Source organism: Pithys albifrons, chromosome 27 (assembly GCF_047495875.1).
Source record: "Pithys albifrons albifrons isolate INPA30051 chromosome 27, PitAlb_v1, whole genome shotgun sequence".
Taxonomy (NCBI): domain Eukaryota; kingdom Metazoa; phylum Chordata; class Aves; order Passeriformes; family Thamnophilidae; genus Pithys; species Pithys albifrons.
This window is the reverse complement of record NC_092484.1, coordinates 2,199,230-2,223,777: the sequence shown is the minus strand read 5'-3', so window position 1 is coordinate 2,223,777 and position 24,548 is coordinate 2,199,230. Positions and strand designations below refer to the sequence as shown.

Here is a 24,548-nt window from a genome sequence, read left to right as displayed (position 1 = left end):
CATCCCAGAGCTGCTGCTCAGAGGTACGACCTGCGTGAAGCACCTCGGGGGGGCGGAGCAGCGAAGGGGCAGAGGCGCTGCTGACCCAGCGTGACCAAACCCCAAAATTCCCTCCCTAATTCCACTCACACCGTTCCTCAGAAACTTCCCAGCCCACATTCCCTTTCCCATCCAAGTTTTCCATCCCAATCAGCGCAGGGAGTCCAGGTGAGAGGTTTAAACCACACTTTGGGTGTTCCCCACCTTTATCTCTGAACAACAAACACAAACAAAACAACTTAAATTTACAATTCAAAGGCTGGTCAAGAGGCCACTTCGACCGAGACAACCCTTGGCCATCATCCCTTTGAATCCTCCCGAATTCCCGGCGGGATTGGGGCTGTTGGGAGCCCTCAGTGGCTCAGGGATTTCCTGCCCTTGAGCATCCTGCGCAGGATCACGGCGATGCCGCCGGGAGTGCTGATCCTCCTGCACCAGCCGTGCGTCCTCTTGCGCTTCCTGTTGTTGGGCTGGTACTCGTTGCCTCGGGCTCTGCCCCGGATCTGCTGCAGCGCCCAGGGAGCCGCCGGGATGCGCGTCCTGGGAAGCAGCTCCAGGGAATTCGGGAGGAGCGGGAAGGGGCACGGGAGGGAGCGCCGGAATAGGGCAAACCTGGGGGAAAGCAAAAAATGGGGAGAGGGAGGGCTGGGATGTTGCTGGAAGGGGAAAAAAGGTGGAATTGTGGAGTCGGGAAGGGTGGAAAGGGTGGTGGTGTCATCGCGTCCAGGGCCACCACCATGTCCCCAAGTGCCACGTTCCTTGGACACCTCCAGGGTGGGGACTCCAAAGCTCCCTGGGCAGTTCCAAGGCCTGACCACCCTTCCCATGAGGAAATTCCTTCTGATGTCCAACCTGAGCCTCCCCTGGTGTCACTTGATGTTCCATCTCCTCCTGTCCCTGTTCCTGGAGCAGAGCCCGACCCCCTGTCCCGGCTCCCCCCTCCTGGCAGGGATTGCAGAGCCAGAAGGTCCCCCCGAGCCTCCTTTTCTCCAGGCTGAGCCCCCCCAGCTCCCTCAGCTGCTGCTTCAGCCCCTTCCCAGCTCCCTCAGCCCCTTCCCAGCTCCCTCAGTTCCTTCCCAGCTCCCTCAGTCCCTTCCCAGCTCCCTCAGTCCCTTCCCAGCTCCCTCAGTCCCTTCCCAGCTCCCTCAGTCCCTTCCCAGCTCCCTCAGCCGCTCCTGATCAGCCTTAACCCCCCCCGACACCCCTCCCGCCGCCGCGGGCTGATCCCCCATCACTGTCCCCCCTCTGCCCCGGGGGTGTCACCCCCAGGACCCTCCCGGGCCCCTCCTTGAGCGGCGACACCGCCGGTACCTGCGGGCCCCTTCCCGCGCCCACACCGGGCCCAGCGCCGCCATCGCGGTCCGCCCGCCAGCAACGCCGCTCCCCATTGGCTGTCCCTTCCAGCCAATCACAGCCGGCGGAGCCCGCAAGGGTTGATGGGGGTTGTAGTCCCGAGCTGTTCGCCTCGTTGTTTCCATGGCAACGGCCCCACCGCGGCCTGGTCGACCCCCGGATTGTCCTTCCTCGGTTGTCCCCGACACTGTCGCGACGTGCAGCGCGATACACGGGCACCAAGCAGGCCCTTCCCGTGCCTAAAGGGGCTCCAGGAGAGCTGGAGAGGGACTTTGGACAAGGGTGGAGGAACAGGACAGGGAATGGCTTCCCATGGATAGAGGGCAGGGATAGGTGGGATATTGAGGGGGAATCCTTCCCTGTGAGGGTGGGCAGGGGCTGGAACGGATTTCCCAGAGGATGCTCCATCCCTGGAAGTGCCAAGGCCAGGTTGGAGCAACCTGGGATAGTGGGAGGTGTCCCTGCCCATGGCAGGGGGTGGAATGAGATGATCTTTAAGGTCTTTCTAACTCAAACTGTTCTGGGATCCCACCATTCCTTCACTGGGCCAATCCCAACTGTATCCCAAGAGCAGGAACAGCTCCAGGCTGCTCCCACCCTGCATTGTGTGTCACGGCAGAAATCAGCCTGTGGGATGAGGGGCTGTGGCTCAACCATCCCAAAATGTGGGGAAAAACCAGGAGAACATCCCTGATTTCATGTGTGTTGTGGGGCTGAGCTCTGACACACTCATGGCACTGACACACCCGTGACACTGATGGGTTCATGGCACTGACACAGACGTGGCACTGACACAGACACGGCACTGACACACTCCTGGCACTGACACACTCACGACACTGACACAGACATGGCACTGACACACTCATGGCACTGACACAGACACGGCACTGACACACTCACGACACTGACACACTCACGACACTGACACACTCATGGCACTGACACACTCATGGCACTGACACAGACACGGCACTGACACACTCATGACACTGATGGGTTCATGGCACTGACATGGTCATGGCACTGACACATTCATGGCACAGACACATTCATGGCACAGACACACTCCTGGCACTGTCACACTCGTGGCACTGACACACTCATGGCACTGACACAGACATGGCACTGACACACTCGTGGCACTGACACAGACATGGCACTGACACACCCGTGGCACTGACACACTCACGGCACTGACACAGACATGGCACTGACACACCCGTGGCACTGACACACTCACGGCACTGACACAGACATGGCACTGACACACTCGTGGCCTCTGGGAAGCCACAAACACCAGAATGTCTGGAAAACAAGCTAAAAAGGAGCCTCTGTCCCTCATCCCACTGAAGTGCCAAACCCCAGAGCGACTCCCTCCTTGGACATCCCATCCCTGTCCAGTCCCTCCATCCCTCTCCCTCTCTTCATGTCCAGTCCCCCTCATCCCTGTCCCCCCATCCCTGTCCAATCCCCCAATCCCTGTCCCCCTATACCAGTCCAGCCCCCCATTCCTGTCCAAGCCCTCCAATCCCTGTCCCCTCATCCCTGTCCCCCATCCCTGTCTAGCCCCCAATCCCTATCCAGCCTCCAGTCCCTGTCCAGGTCCCCTCATCCCTGTCCTCCCCCCACCCCCGTCCTTCTATCCCTGTCCTGTCCCTCCCTGTTCCCCCATCCCTGTCCAGGCCCCCCCAGTCCCTGTCCCCCCAGTCCTGTCCCCCCAGACATGTCCAGTCCCCACCAGTCCCTGTCCCCCCATGCCTGTCCCTCCATCGCCGTTCAGGCTCCCAGTCCCTGTCCCCCCAGCCCTGTCCTGTCCCCCAATCCCTGTCCCCCTATCCCAGTCCAGACCCCCAGCCCTGTCCAGGTCCTCCAATCCCTGTCCCCCCATCCCTGTCCCCCCATTCCTGTCCCCCCATCCCTGCCCAGGGCCCCCAGTCCCTGTCCCCTCTGTCCCCCCATCCCTGTCCCCCCAGTCCCTGTCCCCCCAATCCCTGTCCCCACCTATCCCTGTCCCCCCATCCTTGTCCTGTCCCCCCATCCTTGTCCTGTCCCCCCATCCCTGTCCTGTCCCCCCATCCCTGTCCCCCCATCCCTGTCCCCCCATCCCTGTGCCCCCCATCCCTCTCCCCCCATCCCTCTCCCCCCATCCCTGTCCTGTCCCCCCATACCTGTCTCCCCATCCCTGTCTCCCCCATCCCTGTTCCCCTCATCCCTGTCCCCCCATCCCTGTCCCCCCATCCCTGTCCCCCCATCCCTGTCCCCCCATCCCTGTGCCCCCCATCCCTCTCCCCCATCCCTGTCCTGTCCCCCCATCCCTGTCTCCCCATCCCTGTCCCCCCATCCCTGTTCCCCCCATCCCTGTCCCCCCATCCCTCTCCCCCCATCCCTGTCTCCCCATCCCTGTCCCCCCATCCCTGTTCCCCCCATCCCTGTCCTGTCCCCCCATCCCTGTCCCCCCATCCCTGTCTCCCCCATCCCTCTCCCCCCATCCCTGTCCTGTCCCCCCATCCCTGTCCTGTCCCCTCATCCCTGTCTCCCCATCCCTGTCTCCCCCATCCCTCTCCCCCCATCCCTGTCCTGTCCCCCTATCCCTCTCCCCCCATCCCTCTCCCCCCATCCCTGTCCCCACATCCCTGTCTCCCCCATCCCTCTCCCCCCATCCCTGTCTCCCCATCCCTGTCCCCCCATCCCTGTTCCCCCCATCCCTGTCCTGTCCCCCCATCCCTGTCTCCCCATCCCTGTCCCCCCATCCCTGTTCCCCCCATCCCTGTCCCCCCATCCCTGTCCCCCCATCCCTGTCTCCCCCATCCCTCTCCCCCCATCCCTGTCTCCCCATCCCTGTCCCCCCATCCCTGTTCCCCCCATCCCTGTCCTGTCCCCCCATCCCTGTCCTGTCCCCCCATCCCTCTCCCCCCATCCCTGTCCTGTCCCCCCATCCCTGTCTCCCCATCCCTGTTCCCCCTATCCCTGTCCCCCCATCCCTCCCCCCCCATCCCTCTCCCCCCATCCCTGTCCTCTCCCCCCATCCCTGTCCTGTCCCCCCATCCCTGTCCCCCCATCCCTGTCTCCCCCATCCCTCTCCCCCCATCCCTGTCCTGTCCCCCCATCCCTGTCCCCCCATCCCTGTCCCCCCATCCCTGTCCTGTCCCCTCATCCCTGTCTCCCCATCCCTGTCTCCCCCATCCCTCTCCCCCCATCCCTGTCCTGTCCCCCTATCCCTCTCCCCCCATCCCTCTCCCCCCATCCCTGTCCCCACATCCCTGTCTCCCCCATCCCTCTCCCCCCAATCCCTGTCCTGTCCCCTCATCCCTGTCTCCCCATCCCTGTCTCCCCCATCCCTCTCCCCCCATCCCTGTCCTGTCCCCCTATCCCTGTCCCCCCATCCCTCTCCCCCCATCCCTCTCCCCCCATCCCTCTCCCCCCATCCCTGTTCCCCCCATCCCTGTCCCCCCATCCCTGTCTCCCCCATCCCTCTCCCCCCATCCCTGTCCTGTCCCCCCATCCCTGTCCCCCCATCCCTGTCCTGTCCCCCCATCCCTGTCCCCCCATCCCTGTCCTGTCCCCCCATCCCTGTCCCCCCATCCCTGTCCCCCCATCCCTCTCCCCCCGGCCGAGCGCGGGGCTGTGCCGGGCATGGCTGTGACTGGCAAATCCCCGCGTCCATCACAGCCAGATCCCTCCTCCTTAGGAGGGATTTCAGGGGCTTTCCATGGCTACAGCCTCCAAGGACAAACAGCCCCCCAAAGCCCCCGAGCTCCGGCGATGAAGCTGCTTGGAGGGAAAAAATGGAAGGAGAGGTTTGGGTGGGAAGCAGCTGAGCGGAGCTGAAGGAATCGCTCCATCCCAGCCCCAAAAATTGGATTTAGAGGAGCTGCACAGCCGAGCAGCGCTGGCATCCTGCTCCCACCGCCTCGGGCATCGCCTCCTCTCCCTCTCCTTCGGCCTCCTGCGAGATTTAAACCCTTTATTTGCCACCTCGACCTCTGACAACCCTCGGCAATAAATGAGGTGAGTGGCCCCTTCTCCCTCCGTGCGTGGGGATGGAGGGCACGTCCTGGGCTGGGGGAGAGGAGGGGGCTCTGCTGGGGGTGTGGGGAGGGAGAAAAACGGCCAAAAAATGTGGGGTTTGCCAAGGGGAAGGGATCTGGGAGGCATTTGGATTGCAGGGAGAGAGAGGCAGCCTCGGTGGACTGCAGGGTGAGAGAGGAGCAGCAGCGACGCTGGGGCTTAAATAACCTGGTTCTGCTCGACACGGTTGGAATGGGGGACTATCCTGGGAATCCAACTTAAGGAGCAGCTTCCCCCGTGATGCAATGGCAGTGAAGGATTGCTGGCTCTGCCCGAGGCCCCGCTGTTGCTACGTGCGTGTCAAATCTGCTTGGAATTTCGGCAGGAGAGCGAGGGGGCACCTGCCCGCGCTTGGCTGCTCCCGGTGCCTCCTTCCCGATTCTCCTTCCCGTGGTTCCTTCCAGCTCGCTGCCGGAGGGATCCAGCCGGCTCTGCTGCGGCTCTGCGGCGGGAGCTGGAGCGATCCCCGCGGAAATCCAGGCGGGATTTAGGTGGCACGGGAGGTCAGGAACAGGTTACTCCGCTGTGCGGTGCGGAATCTTTTGTGTCTCAAGGTCTTCGTCCTTCCTAAAGAGAGTCGGGGGGAGGCGGCCAGCCCTGTGCCTTAGGGATGTTCCCTTTCCCTGCTCCCCTTTCCCAGTCCTGTGCCTTAGGGTTGTTCCCTTTCCCTGCTCCCCTTTCCCAGCCCTGTGCCTTAGGGATATTCCCTTTCCCTTCTCCCTTTCCCAGTCCTGTGCCTTAAGGATGTTCTCTTTTCCTTTTCCATTTTCCCATCCCTGTGCCTTAGGAATAATCCCTTTCCTTGCTCCCCTTTCCCACTCCTGTGCCATACAGATGCTCCCCTTTCCCTTCCCTTTGCTTTATGTATACTCAGCTTTTCCTGGCCTGTTCCTTATGGATGCTCCCTTTCCTCTGCTTCCTTTTCCCTGCTGTGTGCCTTAGGGATTCTCCTCTTTCCCTTCCCTTTCCCTCATGGATATTCCCCTTTCCCTTCTCCCCTTTCCCAGCCCTCTGCCTTAGGGATTCTCCCCTTTCCCTTCCCTTTCCCTCATGGATATTCCCCTTTCCCTTCTCCCCTTTCCCAGCCCTCTGCCTTAGGGATTCTCCCCTTTCCCTTCCCTTTCCCTCATGGATATTCCTCTTTTCCTTCTCCCCTTTCCCTTCCCTTTGCCTTATGGATGTTCCCCTTTCCCCATTCCCCTTTCCCTGCCCTGTGTCTCCTGGACATTCTCCTTTCCCTCACATGCCATTTGACTGAACACAATTTATCCACATCCCATGGGATCCTCAGTGCAGTCCCAGGGCCAGTCCATCCCCCTTTCCAGCTGCATCCCTGAGGATTTCAGGGCTGTCTGGCTGTCCATGTCTGTCTGTCTGTCCCCTTCCTACACCCTTCCTCACTCCTTACCCCTGGTAACATTCCCCTAATTATATCTGGATAAGGAAGCCAGATGTGGAAGAATAATTCCAGCTGAAATGGGTTTCCCCCTTTTTTTCCAGAGGGAATTTACTTTCCAGGACTGAGATTAGGCAGCATAAAGATTTCCTTGCATTCCTCTGTGCTTGGTGCTTAAACAAACCCTCTCTGATGCATTTGATGCTGCAGTTTCTCCACTTTGCTGAGAGGGAAGGGCTGGGAGAGGGTGGGAAGAGCAGGATAACATTTGCCCATCCCTCAGGAGGGTCGTGTGTCATCATTAATACTCGGAGGCCCCAGAGGGAAGGGATTAGAGCCCAACAAATTGTTGTGGCAGGTTGATTGGAGCTGCAGCACAGCTCGTGCTCCTCTCTGGAGCTTCTCCTCCAAGGATTTGTAAGGAATTAGCAGATACCAAGGCCCTGCTGCTCCCTGAGAGGGTCCTCCCTGAGCTGGGGAGGGGATGGGGGTGCTGAGGGGATTTTAGGGATGCTCAAGGCCATCAGTTCCGGTGCTGACTCGCAGTGTCCCTGTGGGAAACGTTCTCTTGGCTTGTTTATTGGGATGAAATGTTTCCCAGGACTTCTCTTGGCAGGGATGAGTGGTCTCCCCAAGGAGGAGGAGGAGATTTGGGTTATTCCCAGCCCCCTGGATGTTTGGGATGTTGGCTGTCCCCACTGCTCTGTGCAGGGACCCAGCAGGGACAGGGTGACCCTCCTTCCTGCTGGAATGGCAAGGGAAGAGCCAGCTTGGCTGGTCCATCCTGGTGTGGCTGTGACCACAGTGTGGTGGCACAGATGTGGGGTGGGCACTGCCCTGATACACCACACCATGGGCTCAGTGTCAGCCCCATGGGCTCTGTGACAGCCCCATCACCTCTGTGACAGCCCCATCACCTCTGTGACAGCCCCATGGACTCTGTGACAGCCCCATGGACTCAGTGTCAGCCCCATGGACTCTGTGACAGCCCCATGGATTCTGTGACAGCCCCATGGACTCTGTGGCAGCCCCATCACCTCTGTGACAGCCTCGTGGACTCTGTGACAGCCCCACATCCCCTGGTTCAGCCCCATGTCATCTGTTTCAGCCCCACAACTCCTGTCTCAGCCCCACAAATCCTGTCTCAGCCCCACAACTCCTGGGACATCCCCACAGCTCCTGTGACAGCTCCATGTCCCTGTGTCTGCCCCACAGGCCCAGTGTCAGTTCCACGGGTTCTGTGACAGCCCCACAGCCCCTGTGTCACCCCATGGAGCCCATGGACACTCCTGTGCCAGCCCCACATCCCCTGTGTCAGCCCCACAGCCCCTGTGACAGCCCCACAGGCCCAGTGCCACCCCATGGAGCCCATGGACACTCCTGTGCCAGCCCCACATCCCCTGTGTCAGCCCCACAGCCCCTGTGCCAGCCCCACATCCCCTGTACCAGCCCCACATCCCCTGTGTCACCCTCACAGACTGTGTCACTCCCATGTTCCCTGTGTCATTCCATGGACTCTGTGTCATTCCCCCAGCCCCTCTCCCAGCCCCACATCCCTATGCCAGCCCCACATTCCTGTTCCAGCCCCGTGTCCCTGCCTGTCACGTTCCCCCCTCAGCCTCCCCTCCCTCCTCGCTGCCACATCCCATCTCATCCCACTTTTTCCCAGCTGTGCCGCCCCGTTGGATCAAACCAGCGGCACTGCAGCCCGTGAAGTAGGTCAGGAAGTTGTTTTTCCCCAGCCAGGTTATTCCTCCCAGCTGAGAACTCCACAGGGATGCTCCAGGCCTGGGTCTGGACCTGGGCAATAAATCCTGGGATCCACCCCCAGCATCCCTCAAACATCCCATCTCTGCTGGTGAGTGACTTCCTGGGGGCAGTGGGATTTTGAGGGGTGACCCCAGTGTGGGCACGGCCTCAGGGTGATGCCACCACCTTCCCAAGCCCTCAGGACATGGATCCAACAGATCCCACGGCAGGATCCCGCCGTGCCTGACTCATTGTTGTGCCTGGCCTTATGTAAGCGGTGCCGAAATCCCAGCCGGGAGCAGCGATGGAGGGAGCCGGGATGGGGGGAAGCAGCTCGTTGCCATGGTTACCAGCATCCTTGCAAAGTTCCTTGCATCCATCTGGTTTCATTTCCAGCCCTTTTCATCTCACCCAGGGAACATCCCTGGATGTTTCTGGCTGCCTCAGCGGTGGCAGACGGAGCACTGGGATAGGGGAGGTGTGTGGGAGGTGGGAGACGGGAATCGTTTCCTTCCCACCCCCAAAACAAGGCCTGACATGGAGTCAGCTTTACCTCCTGACCCTCCAGTTCCCACCCAACGCCCCCAACTGGGATGTGCTCCTTGTTATCCCTGGAAGTGTTCAGAAGGCGTGTGGATGTGGCACTTGAGGACATGGTTGAGTGGTGAAAACGGCAGTGCTGGTGAATGGTTGGATTCCACAATCTTAGAGGGATTTTCCAACCTTAATGATTCCATGATTCCGTAATTTGGGTGGTGTTTTACCCATCAGAAACAGCCATATCTTGGACCATGAGCTGCAGCCTGGGTGCATCCAAGGGGATACACCCCTTGCATGGGATTCCATCCTTGCAAAGGGATCCAGGCTCCTGCCTGGAGCTGGTGATGCCACAGGGCAGCTCCAGGGCCTGAGCTCCCAGATCTGCCTGCAGACCTCCTCATTGCCAGAGCCTTCCAGCAAAATCAATTCTGGGAATGAACAGGAGGGACTAATTGAGTTAATCCCAAGGACTTAATCAATGTCGGGGTGGGTTGGCCAGAAGTCCTGTTTATAATCCACACCGACATCATTAGGACCTTGTGGAATGGAGGCACAGTGCCAAGGCAGGATTTGTGGGAATCAGAGGTGGGATCACATCCCAGCTCCATGGGCTGACACCCAGAGCTGTGCAGGATTCAGGGGCTCAGGGGCTGCCTCAATGCCCATCTCCCTCTTTGTTTCCCACCTGTTTTCCCAACCCTCTGTTCAACATTCCCAGCTCAGAGTTCAGGGACCCAGAGACTCCCAAGCCTGGCACGGAGCATGGAAAGAGCCACAGTGTGTCTGTCCCAGTGCAAGGGCAGCTGGGCATCCTCCAGCTGGGGCTCCAGCCAGACTGGTGCCAGTTCCTCGGGCCCACCTCCCAGCTGGAAGCTCAATTTCTGCCAGCCAGCTCAGGATTTGGCTTTTCCTTCCCAAGGCTTCAAGATCTCCAAGCTCAGCAGCTTGGATGGATCTATCCCTGGAGCACTCAGGGAGTGGAGAGCTCTTGGTGCAGCCGGATCCTGCATGGATGGGTTTGTATCCAGAAAAAGATTATTGATCCAAGCCCAGGCACCAACTCACAGAGAGCTGGGACTGCAGGGAGTGGAGAGCTCTTGGTGCAGCCAGACCCTGCATGGATGGGTTTGTGTCCAGAAGATCATTGATCCCAGCACCAAGCATGGAGAGCTGGGAATGCCATGCCCAGTGTCAGGGGAGCCCCAAAGGAGAAGGAGCCCCCAACCCCAGCGCTGCTCATTCCCAATCCCTACATCCAGCACCCAGATCCTTGGGAGCCAGGATACTGTGCCTGACAGAGCTGGGTGAGAAGCAAACCTTGGCTGCTGTTCCCAGAGCTGGCAGCACTCCCCGGGTAAACCACTCCAGCTTTGCCAAGGGAACTGTTACCAGGATGGCCTGCCTGGAGCAAACAGGCTGGTTTTCCTGGGAAAACCCACCAACAGCATGTTCTGCTGGGGCTGGAGCACTTGGGAACCTGCTCAGACCCTTGGAGTGTGTTGGGTGTGTTTGGGTCCAAGGGGGTGGTGTTGGAGTCTGTGGGGGTCACTGAGGAGGGTCTGGTGGTGGTTTTCCTGGCTGGAATGAGTGTTAAAATCCATGGAGAGGCAGCCCTGCACTCCCAACCTGCACTCCCAGCCTGGTTTTCCCTGGAATGATCTGCCAGCACAGTGTTTACAATCCTCTCAGGTTGCTCAGGGAGCTGAGGAGCTGCTCCTGAAGGATTGCTGGGATTTACCCATTAAATTCCCCCCTGGGAACACCCATCTCCTTCTCTGGGGGGGCCGTGGGGGGCACCCAGTGCCCCCTCCTGCAGGACCAGCCCTTTGCGCAGCGCCCGCTCAGGTTCTTTGCCCATTGGCATCAATAATTCACCGTGTTTTGCTTCATCAATAATTAACACACTCTCAGCTGCTACCCAGGGACCTTCCAGCCCCTCTGGCACCGCCAGGCTCTGGGCCTGGCATTGGTGTCCCCAGTGCCACCAGTCTTTCCCCCTCACCAGGCTCGGTGACCCCCCATCCACAGCCTCTCCCAAAGCCAAGGAATGAGCTTTGGGGACACCAAGGACAGTGTCACATCCCCCCAGCCCACATGGGGATGTGGTTGGGGGTTCCCCCCCTACCTCCTTCTCCCGCCATATTATTGTCAGTTGTGGTTTGTAGAATGATTTTAATTAAATCTTTCATCTCCCATCCCTGTCATTTCCACCTCACTGATGGATCAGTGGTTTAGACTCAAGATGTGTATATATATATTTAATTGGTATAAATAATACATTTCCAGTGCTGACTCTTCCCTGCACTCCATATTTGGTGCTAAAAAGAGAATTTTTTGTTTCAAATGGGCTCTTCTTTCCATGTTTCTTCCCTCTCTCAGAGCACATCCCTTCTCACAGGCCTGGCATTGCGTGACAGGGACTGCTGGGCCAGGACATGTCACCCCAGCTCGGTGACAAGGACATGGGCCAGGAAAAGCAGGACAGGGAATGCTGGAACCCTCTTGGATCTGACATCCCACTCCCCTTGCAGAAGGGCTGTGATTTTGGGGAGCATCACCCCAAAGGCATCCCCAGAGGCACATCCTGTGCCACCACAGCTTTGTCCAGGGCTGGCAGCAAAGGAGAGGGGACAGGGCTGTCACTGGTCCCCTGTGCCACAGCCAGGACCCTGCTGGGTGCTGGAGGCAGTGCCCAACCCCCTTCCCTTCCCTTCCCTCCTCTTTTCAGGGAGCATAATGTTGAACAGCATCACCGATGGGCTCCTGTGCTGCCTCATGGGCAAAACCACCAACGCCGTGGGGCCGCTGGACAGCGTTGAGTCCAGCGACGGCTACAGCTTCATGGAGGTGAAGCCAGGGAGGATCCTGCGGGTCAGGCACAGCGTTCCCACCCGCCCAGCCCCGGAGGAGCCCGAGGAGGCGCAGCCCGGGGCGCCGGAGCGCGGGATGGTGCACTGCAAGCGCAGGATCACCCTGTACCGCAACGGGCAGCTGGTGATCGAGAACCTGGGCGATGCCGTGCGCTCCGAGATCCTGCACTGCCAAAACAGCTCGGGAGAGCCCAACAGCACCGTGGAGCTGGAGCTGTCTGATGTGGCCGGCCAGACTCCCACCCAGGGACCCGCCGGCACGCCGGGATGCGGCACCCGGGATGTGGTCCCGGCTCCCGGGAAGCGGCGGAAGCGCAAACCGAAGAAGGTGGTGAACATCGACTGCAAGAAGCAGATCACGAGCTGCAAAGGGACGCACAGTGACGTGGTGCTGTTCTTCATCCACGGCGTGGGAGGCTCGCTGGACATCTGGAAGGAGCAGCTGGACTTCTTTACCAAGCTGGGCTATGAGGTGGTGGCTCCGGACCTGGCCGGCCACGGCTGCAGCTCCGCCCCACAAATCGCCGCCGCCTACACCTTCTATGCCCTGGCTGAGGACATGAGGGCCGTGTTCAAACGCTATGCCAAGAAGAGGAACATCTTGATAGGACATTCGTATGGGTAAGGGATGTGGGGAAGGGATGGATCCATCCCCCAGCCTCTCTTTGGCAGCAAACACCCAACAAATCCCACGCTTTGGGGGTGTGGGTTCCCAATCTGGGTTTATCCCTCAGTTCTGATCTCCTACATCCTCTTGGGGTGTGTCCATGGGTCCAGCTAATCCTGGAGCTTGGGATCCGGTGGGGAAGCTGGCAGAGCATGGCCTATAAATAGAGTAAGCCCAAGAAAGTCAATTAGACAGAGACTAAGCAGTGCCTGGGAGGAGAGAGAGCTGGAGACAGGTAGGATTAGATCAGGACAAGGCTGGGTCAGGTTGGCGGGCACCCAAGTGGGTCCCAGCACTCTGATCTGGCCTAGGCAGGAGTGAAACTCCCAGCTCAGCCCCTCTGCTGGGGAGTTTGGGTGCCCTCCCACAGAAAGGGGGAGCAGGGGTCAAACAAGGAGGTGTAGCCAGGGATCCTTGGGACCATAGAATCCTGGAATGGTTTTGGTGGGAAGGGACCTTAAAGATCATCCAGTTCCACCCCCTGCCATGGTCAGGGACACCTTCCACTATCCCAGGTTACTCCAAGCCCCATCCAGCCTGGTTTGATCACTCCTATGGATAGGGCAGCCCCAGCTTCTCTGGGCAACCTGTGCCAGGGCCTGAGGATCAGAGTGTGGTCCCCATGTCTGTCTGTCCCCACAGGGTGTCCTTCTGCACCTTCCTCGCCCACGAGTACCCAGACCTGGTCCATAAGGTGATCATGATCAATGGTGGGGGCCCAACAGCTCTGGAGCCCAGCCTGTGCTCCATCTTCAACATGCCCACGTGTGTCCTGCACTGCCTGTCCCCGTGCCTGGCCTGGAGCTTCCTCAAGTGAGTGGCCACCCTGGTGATGGGGAGGGCTGGAGCAGGGACACCTCATCCTGCCTCCCGTCACCCCAGTTCCGGGCTCACCCTCGGCTTCATCCTGCAGGGCCGGCTTTGCTCGCCAAGGTGCCAAAGAGAAGCAGCTGCTGAAGGAAGGCAATGCCTTCAATGTCTCGTCCTTCGTGCTGAGGGCCATGATGAGTGGGCAGTACTGGCCAGAGGGGGACGAGGTGTACCACGCCGAGCTGGCAGTGCCCGTGCTCCTGGTCCATGGGATGCACGACAAGTTCGTCCCGGTGGAAGAGGACCAGAGAATGGCCGAGGTACGGGGCTGAGGGAAAAGCTGGACTGGATCTTTGAGGTCTTTTCCAACTTAATGGATTTTGAGTGGGGCCGGGAGCGGGTGAGGGCTGGGTTAGGATCAGGGTCGCAGCACTGACACAGCGCCACCACCTCCCTCCAGATCCTGCTGATCGCCTTCCTGAAGGTGATCGACGAGGGCAGCCACATGGTGATGATGGAGTGCCCCGAAACAGTGAACACGCTGCTCCACGAGTTCGTCCTGTGGGAGCCCGAAACACCAGCAGGGGACGGGCACGGAGAGAAGAAATAAGGCAGCGGGACACGGAGCCCGGGCTGCTCCCATGGGAGAGATGTTTCGGAGCGCAGAGGGGTTTGTGAGAGCGGAGGGGCTCCGGGGGCTGCCCTCGTCGGGAGCGCAGCCCGTTTGCTTTCCCGGCCGTGCCGGAGGCTGGAGGAGGAGCAGGGAGGCTCCCCCGGGTAGGGTGTAGCAGGGCCGGCAGCGGGAACACGGCAGACCTGGTCCCCACCCCGCGGGGACGGCGCCGGAGCGTCTTCATCCTGTTCCTTTGTAGTATTATTTTACTCACGCAGCGACACCTCCGGGGACAGAGAGGGAGGGAGAGACTGGTCCCACCTACAGCAAAACGGGAAGGACTTGCAGGGGCTCCGGGACCTTCCCGGGAGGGCAGGAGGAGCTGAGCTGGGAGTGCTTTAAAAGGGGAAGCCAAAGGCTCTTCGGCCCCGGCAGCGGGATTTGCCTCTAGAGCCATCCGGGAGGAAGGGACAGCCACGTCCTGGCTTCGAGCGGCTCCTCGTGGATGTCCGCAGCTCCTGCACAGAGGAGGAGGAGGAGATGTCCTCTCGTGGGCACGCCGAGGACCGTGGTGGGACCGGCCTGGCTGTGGCTGGGAGGGGACACGGCCAAGCCTGAGCTCTCCCACGTCCCCCTGGTGCCACCGTCGCCCCCTCCATCGCTTTAGGTACCGCAACGCTTCCGCAGAGCCTCTGCCCCCCTCCCGCTGCCGCTGCCCCCCGGAGCCATCCCCATCCCCATCCACTCTCCCTGCCCAGCTCCTCCCCGGCTCCGGGACCCACAACAAACTCCCACCGGGATCACACCCGTCCCTCATGCACCGGGGGGAGCAGCAATACCCCGTCCCGTGGCCGCTGTGTCCGTCCTTCCCGATGGCTCCTGGATGGATCCGCAGGGTCTCGGAGCAACATTGGAGCGAGGAAGGAAACCGGGACCAGCTGATCACAACAGACACCGTCACTGACACTGTTCTGTACATCATTCATCATCTCCCTCCTCTGCGCTTCCCATCCCGATCCCGGGAGCTGGGCAGGACCGAGGAGGTACCCGGGAAGTGCCGAGCAGGGACTTGGGTGCCATCTCAGCTTCCAGGGGCTCCCGGAAAACCGGGAGGATGCTGTGCCAGGAGGAAGCCCAGCCTCCCCCATCCTGCTCCTGCTTTGTTTCCCCCTTACTCCCCCCATCTAAACCAAAGAAACGAGTCCCACGGAAACCTCACCCTTGGCCCACATCCCACCTGGCCCCCGTGCCCCCATCGAGGCTGGCACCGCACCAAGGGGGTGGTCCAGGGGGATCCTGGCTGGGCAGGGCTGCTCCCCCCAGGGCTGGGATCACCCTGCAATGCACCTTCCCCGAGGCTGAGCCCAATTTTATCCCCAGACTGAGTGATGTGGAATAGGAAGGGTCCATCAGGCCCTGAGTGATGTGGCCCCTGTGTCGCCTCTGCCAGTGCCTGCCCTTCCCATTGCTGTCTCATAATGAGAATTTTAAGCCCCCTGGGTTCACATCACCCCACTCCCTCCCACCCCGTCCTGCCCAGGGAGACCCCCAGCCCACCCAGGGTCTGCAGAGGGTGCCCAGAAACACCACCATAGCCCCAAACACAGCTCTGCCCCCGCCGTGCCCCCCTCCCTGGCCAGCTGTGGGGCACAGCCCTTCCAGCTCTGCCCCCCACGGGGTCTGTCCCCACACTGCTTGTGCTAAAGCCGAGGCAAACGCACACGGAACCGCCGCCGACACCGTGTTAGTGCCATTCCACACAGTAAAGCTGTGCTGCATCCCAGCCGTGTCCGACTCCGTGGGGAGGGAGGGGGGCATGTCCTTCTCCTTGTCCCTGGGCACTGCTTGTGTCCCAGGAGCACAGTGGAGCCAACTCATGGTGGGGAAAAATATCCTTGTCCTTCTTCCCTTCTCCATGAAATGGTTGTGTCCCAGGAGCACAGTGGAGCCAGTTCCATGGTGGGGAAAACTATCCTTGTCCCCATCCCCATGCAGTGGTTGAATCTCAGGAGCACAGTGGAGCCAACTCCATGGTGGGGAAAAATACCCTTGTCCCCATCCCCATGCAGTGGTTGTATTCCAGGAGAACAGCAGAGCCAGCTCCATGGTGGGGAAAAATATCCTTGTCCCCATCTCCATGCACTGGTTGTATTCCAGGAAAACAGTGGACTGACTCCATGGTGGGGAAAGATATCCTTGTCCCCATCCCTATGCACTGGTTCAATCCCAGCACCATGGAGCCAAATCCATGGTGGGGAAAAATATCCTTGTCCCCATCCCCTTGCACTGGTTGTATTCCAGGAAAACAGTGGACTGACTCCATGGTGGGGAAAGATATCCTTGTCCCCATCCCCATGCAGTGGTTGAACCCCAGGAGCACCGTGGAGCTGGGATGCAAAGCCAGGAATCTCCCACAACTTGGAATTCTTAAGCCAAACCAGCCCCGCAGAGATTTATTTATCGCCCACGAGGGGAAATAGAAAAACAGAAACATTTTCACAGTAGTCACGACATAAAAGCTGTTGCCCCCAGAGCACAGTCACCTCCTGGGGGGAGGTACCCCCGGCACAGCACCCCGGGGTGCTCAGCACCCACCCGGAAAGTCGCCGGGCCGGAGCTGCTGCTCACCCTCGGCCAGGAAGATGCTCATGGCGCGGTACAACATGTGCACCCCCAGGCGGCGGCGCCGCTCGGCCGCCCAGCCCGCGGCCACACCGTAGCAGTGCCCCTTCCTCTGGTTGGTGAGGGTCTGCAGGCCTGTGGGGAGGGGGCAGTGCCCCCAGGGAGGGTGTCAGCACCCACGGGGAGGGGAACGGCACCCACGGGGAGGGGGGCGGCATCCCCAAAGAGGGGAATGGCACCCACGGGGAGGGGGGCGGCACCCACGGGGAGGGGGGCGGCACACACGGGGAGGGGGGCGGCACACACGGGGAAGGGATTGGAACTCACGGGGAGGGGATCGGCATCCCCAAAGAGGGGGGCAGCACCCACTGGGAGGGGAACGGCACACACGGGGAGGGGGTCGGCACCCACGGGGAGGGGGTCGGCATCCCCAAAGAGGGGGATGGCACCCACAGGGAGGGGGTCGGCACCCACAGACCCTGCCCTCTGCTCCCTGACCAGCACCCACAGAGATGGCCACAGCACCCACAGTGAGTGGTCAGCAACTACAGAGCCAGCATCCTGCTCCCCACCAGCACCCAAAGCCCTTCAGGAAGGGGGTCAGCACCCACAGACCCAGCCCCTTGCACCCCACCAGCACGTGCAGCCCTATAGAAAAGGGATCAGCACCCACAAGGAAGGGGTCAGCACCCACAGACTCGGACCCCTGACCAGCCCCCCCTGCACTGTGGGGAGGGGGTCAGCACCCACAGTAATGGGGTCAGCACCCAGAGGGAGGGGTCAGCCCCAGTCCCATGTCCCCCACCAGCACTCACAGCCCCACAGGGATGGGGTCAGCACCCCCAGGGAGGGGGTCAGCCCCAGTCCCATGTCCCCCACCAGCACTCACAGCCCCACAAGGATGGGGTGAGCACCCCCAGCCCCAGCCCTGCTCCCCACCAGCACCCACTGCCCTGTGAGGACCCACTGCCCTGAGCCACCCCCACCAGCACCCACTCCCAGGCAGCTTTTCCCACAGGAAATGGGGGATTGGGGATTGTACCAGACCCTGTACTGCGAAATGGGGATCCCAAAATCCCCAGGGATGGGTTTCATCCCCCTGCCTAAGCCCCCTGACCCCTGCAGGGGTGGCAGAGGGATGCAGGGAGCGGTGGCAGAGCCGAAGCCAGGGCTGTGCCAGGGGGTTGGGGCAGCCCCAGGACCCCCACCCTGCTCACCCAGCGCCTCCACCATGCAGCCCTCCCTCGTGTAGGCCTCTGCCGGGACCCTGTTGTGGAAGCAGAGCACGGAGATGACGCCGTGTCCGCTCTCCCAGATCTCCAGGATGCGCTGCACCTTGGCACAGCCCTGCGGGACAGTGGGGACAGTCACCAGGGCCACCAGTGCCCAGTACAGCCCTCGTGCCTGTATTCATCGTCTCCAGCCCCACTACAGCCCATCCCCACAGCCCTCAACCCCTGGGTGCAGCCCCCCATCTCCACAGCCCCTATGTGCAGCCCCCATACCCATCCCCACAGCCTTCTGCCCCCCATGCCCATCCCCACAACCCCCAGCCCCCAGTGCAGCGCCCATACCCATCCCCACAGCCCCCAGTGCAGCCCCCATCTCCACCCCCACAGCCTTGTGCCCCCCATGCCCCTCCCCACAGCCCCCATACCCCTCCCACAGCCCCCAGCCCAGCCCCCATACCCATCCCCACAGCCCCCAGTGCAGCCCCTATGCCCACGCCCCCAGCCCCCAGTGCAGCCCCCACACCCATCTCCACAGCCCCCATACCCATCCCCACAGCCTTGTGCCCCCCATGCCCCTCCCCACAGCCCCCAGCCCAGCCCCCATACCCATCCTCCCAGCCCCCAGTGCAGCCCCTATGCCCACCCCGCCAGCCCCCAGTGCAGCCCCCACACCCATCTCCACAGCCCCCATGCCCATCCCCACAGCCTTGTGCCCCCCATGCCCATCCCCACAGCCTTGTGCGCCCCATGCCCATTCCCACAACCCCCAGCTCCCAGTACAGCCCCCATCCCCATCCCCACAGCCTTGTGCCCCCCATGCCCATCCCCACAGCCCCCAGCCTCCCACGCCCGCCCCCCCAGCCCTCCCCACCCGCCGTGTGCCCGCTCGGTGCTGGCCCAGAGCCTCGGCGAGGTGGCAGAAGGGCCTGGCCCTCGTGCCCTTGCCCACGTAGAACACGGCGCTGACGAAGGTCCGGAAGCGCCGGGCAGGGCTCAGGCGGGGGGAGCGCAGAGGCAGGTCCTGGGTGGTCCTGGGGGTGCAAACCCACATGTTTGGGGCTTGGTGCCTCCCAGGGGTGCCCCACTGGCACAGGGGATGGCAGAGGGACAACGAAGGGACCCTACCTGGGGTCAAGGAGGAGGTAGTTGAAGCTGGACTTGACCAGCCCTTCCCGCCAGTGGTGGCTCGGGTCGGGACGCTCGAACTGCTGGGCCAATGCCAGCTCATCCTGGGCACAGTCGGGGATGTGGCCGGTCCTCAGTGCAGCCACCAGCTCTGGGCTGTGCCCTGGGGTGGCTGTGCCAGCTTTGGGAACTGCCATGAGCCTCATGCCCATCACCATGGCCTCAGTGCAGCCCCCATGCCCATCACCATGGCCTCAGTGCAGCCCCCCATGCCCTGTGCCCACCACAACCCCAAGCCCTCCAGTGCAGCCCCCCATGCCCATCACCATGGCAGCCCCAAGCCCCCATGCCCATCACCACAGCCCCCAGCCCCTTGTGCCCACCACAACCCCAAGCCCTCCAGTGCAGCCCCCCATGCCCATCACCATGGTGGCCACAAGCCCCCCATGCCCACCACCACAGCCCTCAACTCCCCTGTGCCCATCACCATTGTCCCCAGACCCCTCAGTTGCAGTCCCCACACCCTTCACCATGGCCCCAAAAATCCCCCTGTGCCCACCCCGGGGGCCGCTGGGGCAGCTCCCCCTTCCCCTCCCCAGCACCACAGGGAGCTGCCAGTCCAGCAGGGATGCCGAGGTGGTATCCCCGGGATGGGATGCCCAGCACTCACCCTCTGGCTCCCTGTCGGGTGCCCTGTCCAGCCGCTGCAGCCGCCGCAGGTAGAGCTGCCGGGTGAGCTCAGTGACAGGTCCTGGGTTGTCCCCACGGTCCCGCAGCCGCCGCCGCAGAGTTTGGTCCGAGAGGGGCCATGGTGACACTGAAGACACTCTGCCATCCCGGTCTGTGGCATCCTCAGGGCTGGTGGTGGCCTCTCCCCCGGGGCTGTGACACTCGGAGGGCACCTGTCCCCACTCCTCATCCTCTTGATGCTGCCCGGAGCAGTGAGTGCCACAGCCGGTGGGTGACCGTGGCACTGATGGGGTCCGCTGGTGCCTCCTGGCACTGCTGGGTTCTTGTGAGGCCAGAGGGTGCCTGGAGCCCCCATGGGGCCACTGGAACTGGGGTGTCCCCAGGGGTGAGTGGCACTGCCACCCAGAGTCACCCTCCAGCACCTCGGGACAGGGGGAGCCCTGAGAGCCTGATAGGGGACTCTGGGGGTGCCCGGGGTCCCCAGGGCACAGCAGGATGGTGGGGCTGGATTTGGGAGAGTTCTTGGGGTGCCCCTGATCCCCCTGAACCAGGAGAACTGTGGGGCTGGAGCTGGGAGAGCTGCCAGGCCCCACCGAGGGTGAACTGGGAGCTCTGGGGAGGATCTGGGTGTCATCCAAAGAGCCTGTTCCCTCTCCGTCCTCCTTGGGCACATCCTTGTCCCGTGGGGTGACGCAGTGCCCTGAGGGGGTGGCAGGGTCCCTGGGGACACCCCGAGGGGATCTGATCCTGAGGGATCTCCTGGGCATCGGCAGCGACCCGTGGAAGAGGGAGGAGGAAGAAGAGGAGGAGGAGGAGGAGCTGAGCCGCTCTGCAGCCGCTTGGAGGCGACTCCTGGTCCTGGGGGTGATGTGGCGGTGCCCAGGGGACTCCTGGCCCCAGGGGGTGACATTCCCAGCGGTGACACTGTCCGGGCTGCGAACAGTGCAGGGCGGGGACCCCCCGAGGCTGCACCCCTGGAGCTGGGCAAGCAACTCCTCGGCATCGCCCACCCCTGGGCCACCCTCACGGCGAGGGGCTGGCCCAGAGCCCCCTCCCAAATCCTCACCCTGTACCCGCCCTGCACTTGGGGGGCTGGCAGGGGGCAGCTCCCGAGGGGCAGCTCTGCTTGGGGAGGGGGCTGCACCCCATCCCAGCCCCCTGACTGCCTTGGGTGGGGGGGAGCAGTGGGGCTGAGCCCCCCGGCACCCCCCGGCCTCGCTGGGCTCCAGGGTCTCCAGGGCACTGAAGAAGCACTCGCTGTCACTGCTGCTGTCCCCAGAGCTGCTGCTGTCCCCAGAGCTGCTGCTGTCCCCAGAGCTGCTGGGGTGCAGCCCCCTGACTCCCCCCTCGGGCACTGTCACCCCCTTTTTGGGAGCAGCACTGCCCCCCCCTCCCCAGGGGGCACTGGGAGGGTGCTGAGCCGCAGCACCCGGGATGTCACTGTCACCAGGGCTCTGAGACACCTTGGAGCAACTGCTCAGGCCACAGCAGGGCTGGCACCCTCTGTGCCCACCCACCATCCTCCTGCAGCGCTGGGGCTCCCTCAGGGACCCCCCGGGACCAAACTGGGGGGAGAGGACAGGGATGGCCCCAACACTGGGCTTGGGGGTTGCCCAGGGGAGACCTCCTGTCCTTCCCCCCCCAGTCTGGCATGGGGGTCCCTCCTGGAGCTCATCCCTGTCCAAGAGCAGCGTGCTGGAGGCGAGGGGCTGTGGGGGGACAGCAGAGCCCCAGGAGTCCCCCTGGGGCTGTGTGGGGACAGCAGAGCCCCAGGAGTCCCCCTGGGGCTGTGGGGGGACAGCAGAGCCCCAGGAGTTCCCCTGGGGCTGTGGGGGGACAGCAGAGCCCCTGCAGTCCCCCTGGGGCTGTGGGGGGACAGCAGAGCCCCTGTAGTCCCCCTGGGGCTGTGGGGGGACAGCAGAGCCCCTGCAGTCCCCCTGGGGCTGTGGGGGGACAGCAGAGCCCCAGGAGTCCCCCTGGGGCCGTGGGGGGACAGCAGAGCCCCAGGAGTCCCCCTGGGGCTGTGGGGGGACAGCAGAGCCCCTGCAGTCCCCCTGGGGCTGTGGGGGGAAGGATGGGAGCTCTGGGGGGCAGTCCCAATGCAGTGGGGGGACACAGCAGCCCCCCAGCTCCTGCTCCTCCAGGAGGGACCTGCGGGTGCTGCTGAGGGGTCCAGCCTTGGAATTGTCCTCATGGAACCCAGAGGAGATGGTGCCATCGGTGTCATCCTCGGTGAGAAAGGACAGAGCCCTCCTGGGCCACCCCAGGTCTGGTGGCACAGATGGGGGTCAGCACCCAGCTCAAACCAGGGGGCTGGGTGGGACCCCCAACACCGACCCCAGCCAAGGGGACCTCACCCTCCACGAGGGCCCAGCCCTTTTCCAGCGCCAGATCCATGATTTGCTTCCCATCCTGCGGAGAGGGGACATCGCTGCCACCGCTGCCAAGGCCACCAGGGGGTGGCACAGCCCTGCCACCCACCCCAGCGACACTGAGGGTCCCGGGGGTGCTGTCCCTGCTCACCTCGTGCCAGGGCTGTCCCCGTTCCCGCAGCAGGAGCCCGAGGCACCGGTGGCATCCCCGGGCCGCGGCCACGTACAGGGGGGTCAACTCCCGGGAACACCTGGAGGTGGGATCGGGAGCGGGGGGTCCCCCCCAGGCTGGGGCTGCAGGTCACGGTCACCCCTCGGGGGGACAAGTTCCACCCGCCTGCAGTGGCTGTGCCCGTGTCCCGGTATCCGCCCCGGTATCTCCGTGTTCCTGTCCCGGTATCCCGGTCCCAGTATGTGTGTTCCCCCAGTATCCCGGTCCCAGTACCACCCCCAGTATCCCGATCCCAGTATCCCCCCTCTGGTATCCCGATCCCGGTGTGCCGGTATGCCCCCCAGTATTCCGGTGTGCTCCCTCTCGGTATCCCGGTCCCGCTATCCTCCCGTTTCCCGTGTTTCCCGAATCCCAGTTCCCGATTCCAGTGTTTCCCCTGGTTTTCCCGGTTCCCGTTTCCTGGATTTACCTTGTCCCACTTCCCGTGTTTCCCGGTTGCCGTGTTTCCCCCGGTTTTCCTAGTTCCCATGTTTCCCGATTCCCGTGTTTCCTGGTTCCCGTGTTTCCCCCGGTTTTCCCGGTTCCCGTTTCCTGGTTTTACCTTTTCCCAGTTCCCGTGTTTCCCCCGGTTTTCCCGGTTCCCGTTTCCTGGTTTTACCTTTTCCCGGTTCCCGTGTTTCCAGGTTCCCGTGTTTCCCCCGGTTTTCCCTTTTCTCGTGTTTCCCGGCTCCCGTTTTTCCCTCGCTGTTCCCGGTTTTCCTGGTTCCCGGGTTTCCCCCGGTTTCCCCGGTTCCCGGTTTTCCCGATTGCCATGTTTCCCTCGGTGTTCCCGGTCTGGTTCCCGGTCTGGTTCCCGGTCTGGTTCCCGGTCTGGTTCCCGGTCTGGTCCCGTCCTTACATTCCGCTTATCCCGCCCCGCGCACGCGCCGCGCTCCGCCCATTCAAACCCCCCGCGCCGTCGCTCATTGGCTGGTGAGAAGCCAATAGGAGCAGGCCAAGGGAAGTCGCAGGGGCGGAGCCACCGCGTCCTGTGCCCCGCCCCCCTGCGCTCAGCGCCCCCTAGCGGCCAACGCAGGTATCGCCCAGTAACACACCAGTAACACACCAGTGCTCCCAGTAACACACCAGTAACACACCAGTGCTCCCAGTAACACACCAGTGCTCCCAATAACACACCACTGCTCCCAGTGACTGCACCAGTGCTCCCACTGACTGCATCTGTCCTCCCACTGACGTACCAGTGCTCCCAGTGACTGCACCAGTTCTCCCAGTGATGCACCAGTGCTCCCAGTGACTGCACCAGTGACTGCACCAGTGCTCCCAGTGACTGCACCAGTGACTTCACCAGTGCTCCCAGTGACTACATCAGTGCTCCCAGTAACACACCAGTGCTTCCAGAAATGCACCAGTGCTCCCAGTGACTGCATCAGTGCTTCCAGAAATGCACCAGTGCTCCCAGTAATGCCCCAGTGCTCCCAGTGACTGCACCAGTGCTTCCAGTGCCTCCCAGCAGCCTACCCCAGCCCCTCCCTGCCCCTGTTAGTAGCAGGACCCCCAGGACCCCCAGCCCTACTCGGGGCCCCCCCGGCAGCACCGCTGGGACAGGACTCTCATTCCCATGGCCAGGAGGGTGACACGGTGGGGTGACCCCACAGCCCCAGTTCCCACCCCCAGCACAGACCCCACAGCACCACCACGATACCAGTCAGGAACACTCCTCTCTTTAGTCCCAGTTGCAGGGACTGGGACCAGTTTATCAGAGTGGGCAGAACCCAAACTGTGCCCCCCACACACTGTCACTGCTGATGGAGTGGCAGTGATGGCTCCTTGGCACTGCCCAGGGCACACCTGAGCCCTCAGGGCACAGGTGGGTGTGAAAGGCCCTGTGAGACCCCGGAGTGTTTCTTTGTCCTCGCAACAACGACTCAGATGTCCCAGGGGGGCATCAGCACCTCCACACCCACCCGAGGGGTCACCTCTGCCAATGGGCCACCAGGGACTGGCACAACAGGCAGTGGCACCAACTCGGACCATCAGAGATCCCAAAAACATCCCACAGAGCTCCATCAGCCCCTGTGGGACTCCCTGCCCTGTGGGAGGGGCTGGGCATTCCCACCTGAACCTGAGCAGGCACAGCCCTTGGATTTTGGGACTTCTGGGACCACCCTTGGGATCCAAAGGAGGAGCAGAACCTCAACAGGGCTGTGACATCATCCTCACCAACAGG

General features: G+C 62.3%; 3 protein-coding genes across 3 annotated transcripts; 1 reads left to right on the top strand and 2 right to left on the bottom strand.

The window, feature by feature from the left end:
• Nucleotides 1-210: 210 nt before the first annotated feature.
• MRPL34 (mitochondrial ribosomal protein L34) lies at nt 211-1,532 on the bottom strand. The gene is made up of 2 exons (XM_071578088.1): nt 1,351-1,532; nt 211-651 (listed from the first exon to the last, which is right to left on the bottom strand). The coding sequence occupies exons 1-2, from the start codon at nt 1,515-1,517 to the stop codon at nt 393-395; spliced, it is 426 nt and encodes a 141-aa protein (XP_071434189.1). The 5' UTR covers nt 1,518-1,532; the 3' UTR covers nt 211-392.
• A 3,557-nt stretch (nt 1,533-5,089) lies between these two features.
• On the top strand, nt 5,090-15,909 carry ABHD8 (abhydrolase domain containing 8). The gene is made up of 5 exons (XM_071578024.1): nt 5,090-5,403; nt 11,877-12,639; nt 13,328-13,498; nt 13,599-13,815; nt 13,956-15,909. Exons 2-5 carry the CDS (start codon nt 11,885-11,887, stop codon nt 14,103-14,105), a joined length of 1,293 nt encoding a protein of 430 aa, XP_071434125.1. The 5' UTR covers nt 5,090-5,403; nt 11,877-11,884; the 3' UTR covers nt 14,106-15,909.
• Nucleotides 15,910-16,607: 698 nt separating this feature from the next.
• Nucleotides 16,608-23,229, bottom strand: ANKLE1 (ankyrin repeat and LEM domain containing 1). Its single transcript, XM_071577823.1, has 9 exons — nt 22,980-23,229; nt 22,301-22,400; nt 22,135-22,189; nt 21,811-22,046; nt 19,758-21,486; nt 19,088-19,268; nt 18,834-18,993; nt 17,948-18,077; nt 16,608-16,865 (listed from the first exon to the last, which is right to left on the bottom strand). The coding sequence occupies exons 1-9, from the start codon at nt 23,132-23,134 to the stop codon at nt 16,693-16,695; spliced, it is 2,919 nt and encodes a 972-aa protein (XP_071433924.1). The 5' UTR covers nt 23,135-23,229; the 3' UTR covers nt 16,608-16,692.
• Nucleotides 23,230-24,548: the final 1,319 nt, after the last annotated feature.

Bases quoted from the DNA above. Each gene is read 5' to 3' on its own strand.
- MRPL34 (XM_071578088.1), bottom strand. From the start codon at position 1,517: ATGGAAACAACGAGGCGAACAGCTCGGGACTACAACCCCCATCAACCC. The intron at 652-1,350 runs GTACCGGCGGTG...GCTTTCCCCCAG, and splicing joins GCGCGGGAAGGGGCCCGCAG to GTTTGCCCTATTCCGGCGCT.
- ABHD8 (XM_071578024.1), top strand. From the start codon at position 11,885: ATGTTGAACAGCATCACCGATGGGCTCCTGTGCTGCCTCATGGGCAAA. The intron at 13,499-13,598 runs GTGAGTGGCCAC...TTCATCCTGCAG, and splicing joins CTGGCCTGGAGCTTCCTCAA to GGCCGGCTTTGCTCGCCAAG. The intron at 13,816-13,955 runs GTACGGGGCTGA...ACCTCCCTCCAG, and splicing joins AGGACCAGAGAATGGCCGAG to ATCCTGCTGATCGCCTTCCT.
- ANKLE1 (XM_071577823.1), bottom strand. From the start codon at position 23,134: ATGGCAATCGGGAAAACCGGGAACCGGGGAAACCGGGGGAAACCCGGG. The intron at 22,190-22,300 runs GTGAGCAGGGAC...CCCTCTCCGCAG, and splicing joins GGGGACAGCCCTGGCACGAG to GATGGGAAGCAAATCATGGA. The intron at 16,866-17,947 runs GTGAGCAGGGTG...CCCTCCCCACAG, and splicing joins CTGCATGGTGGAGGCGCTGG to GCCTGCAGACCCTCACCAAC.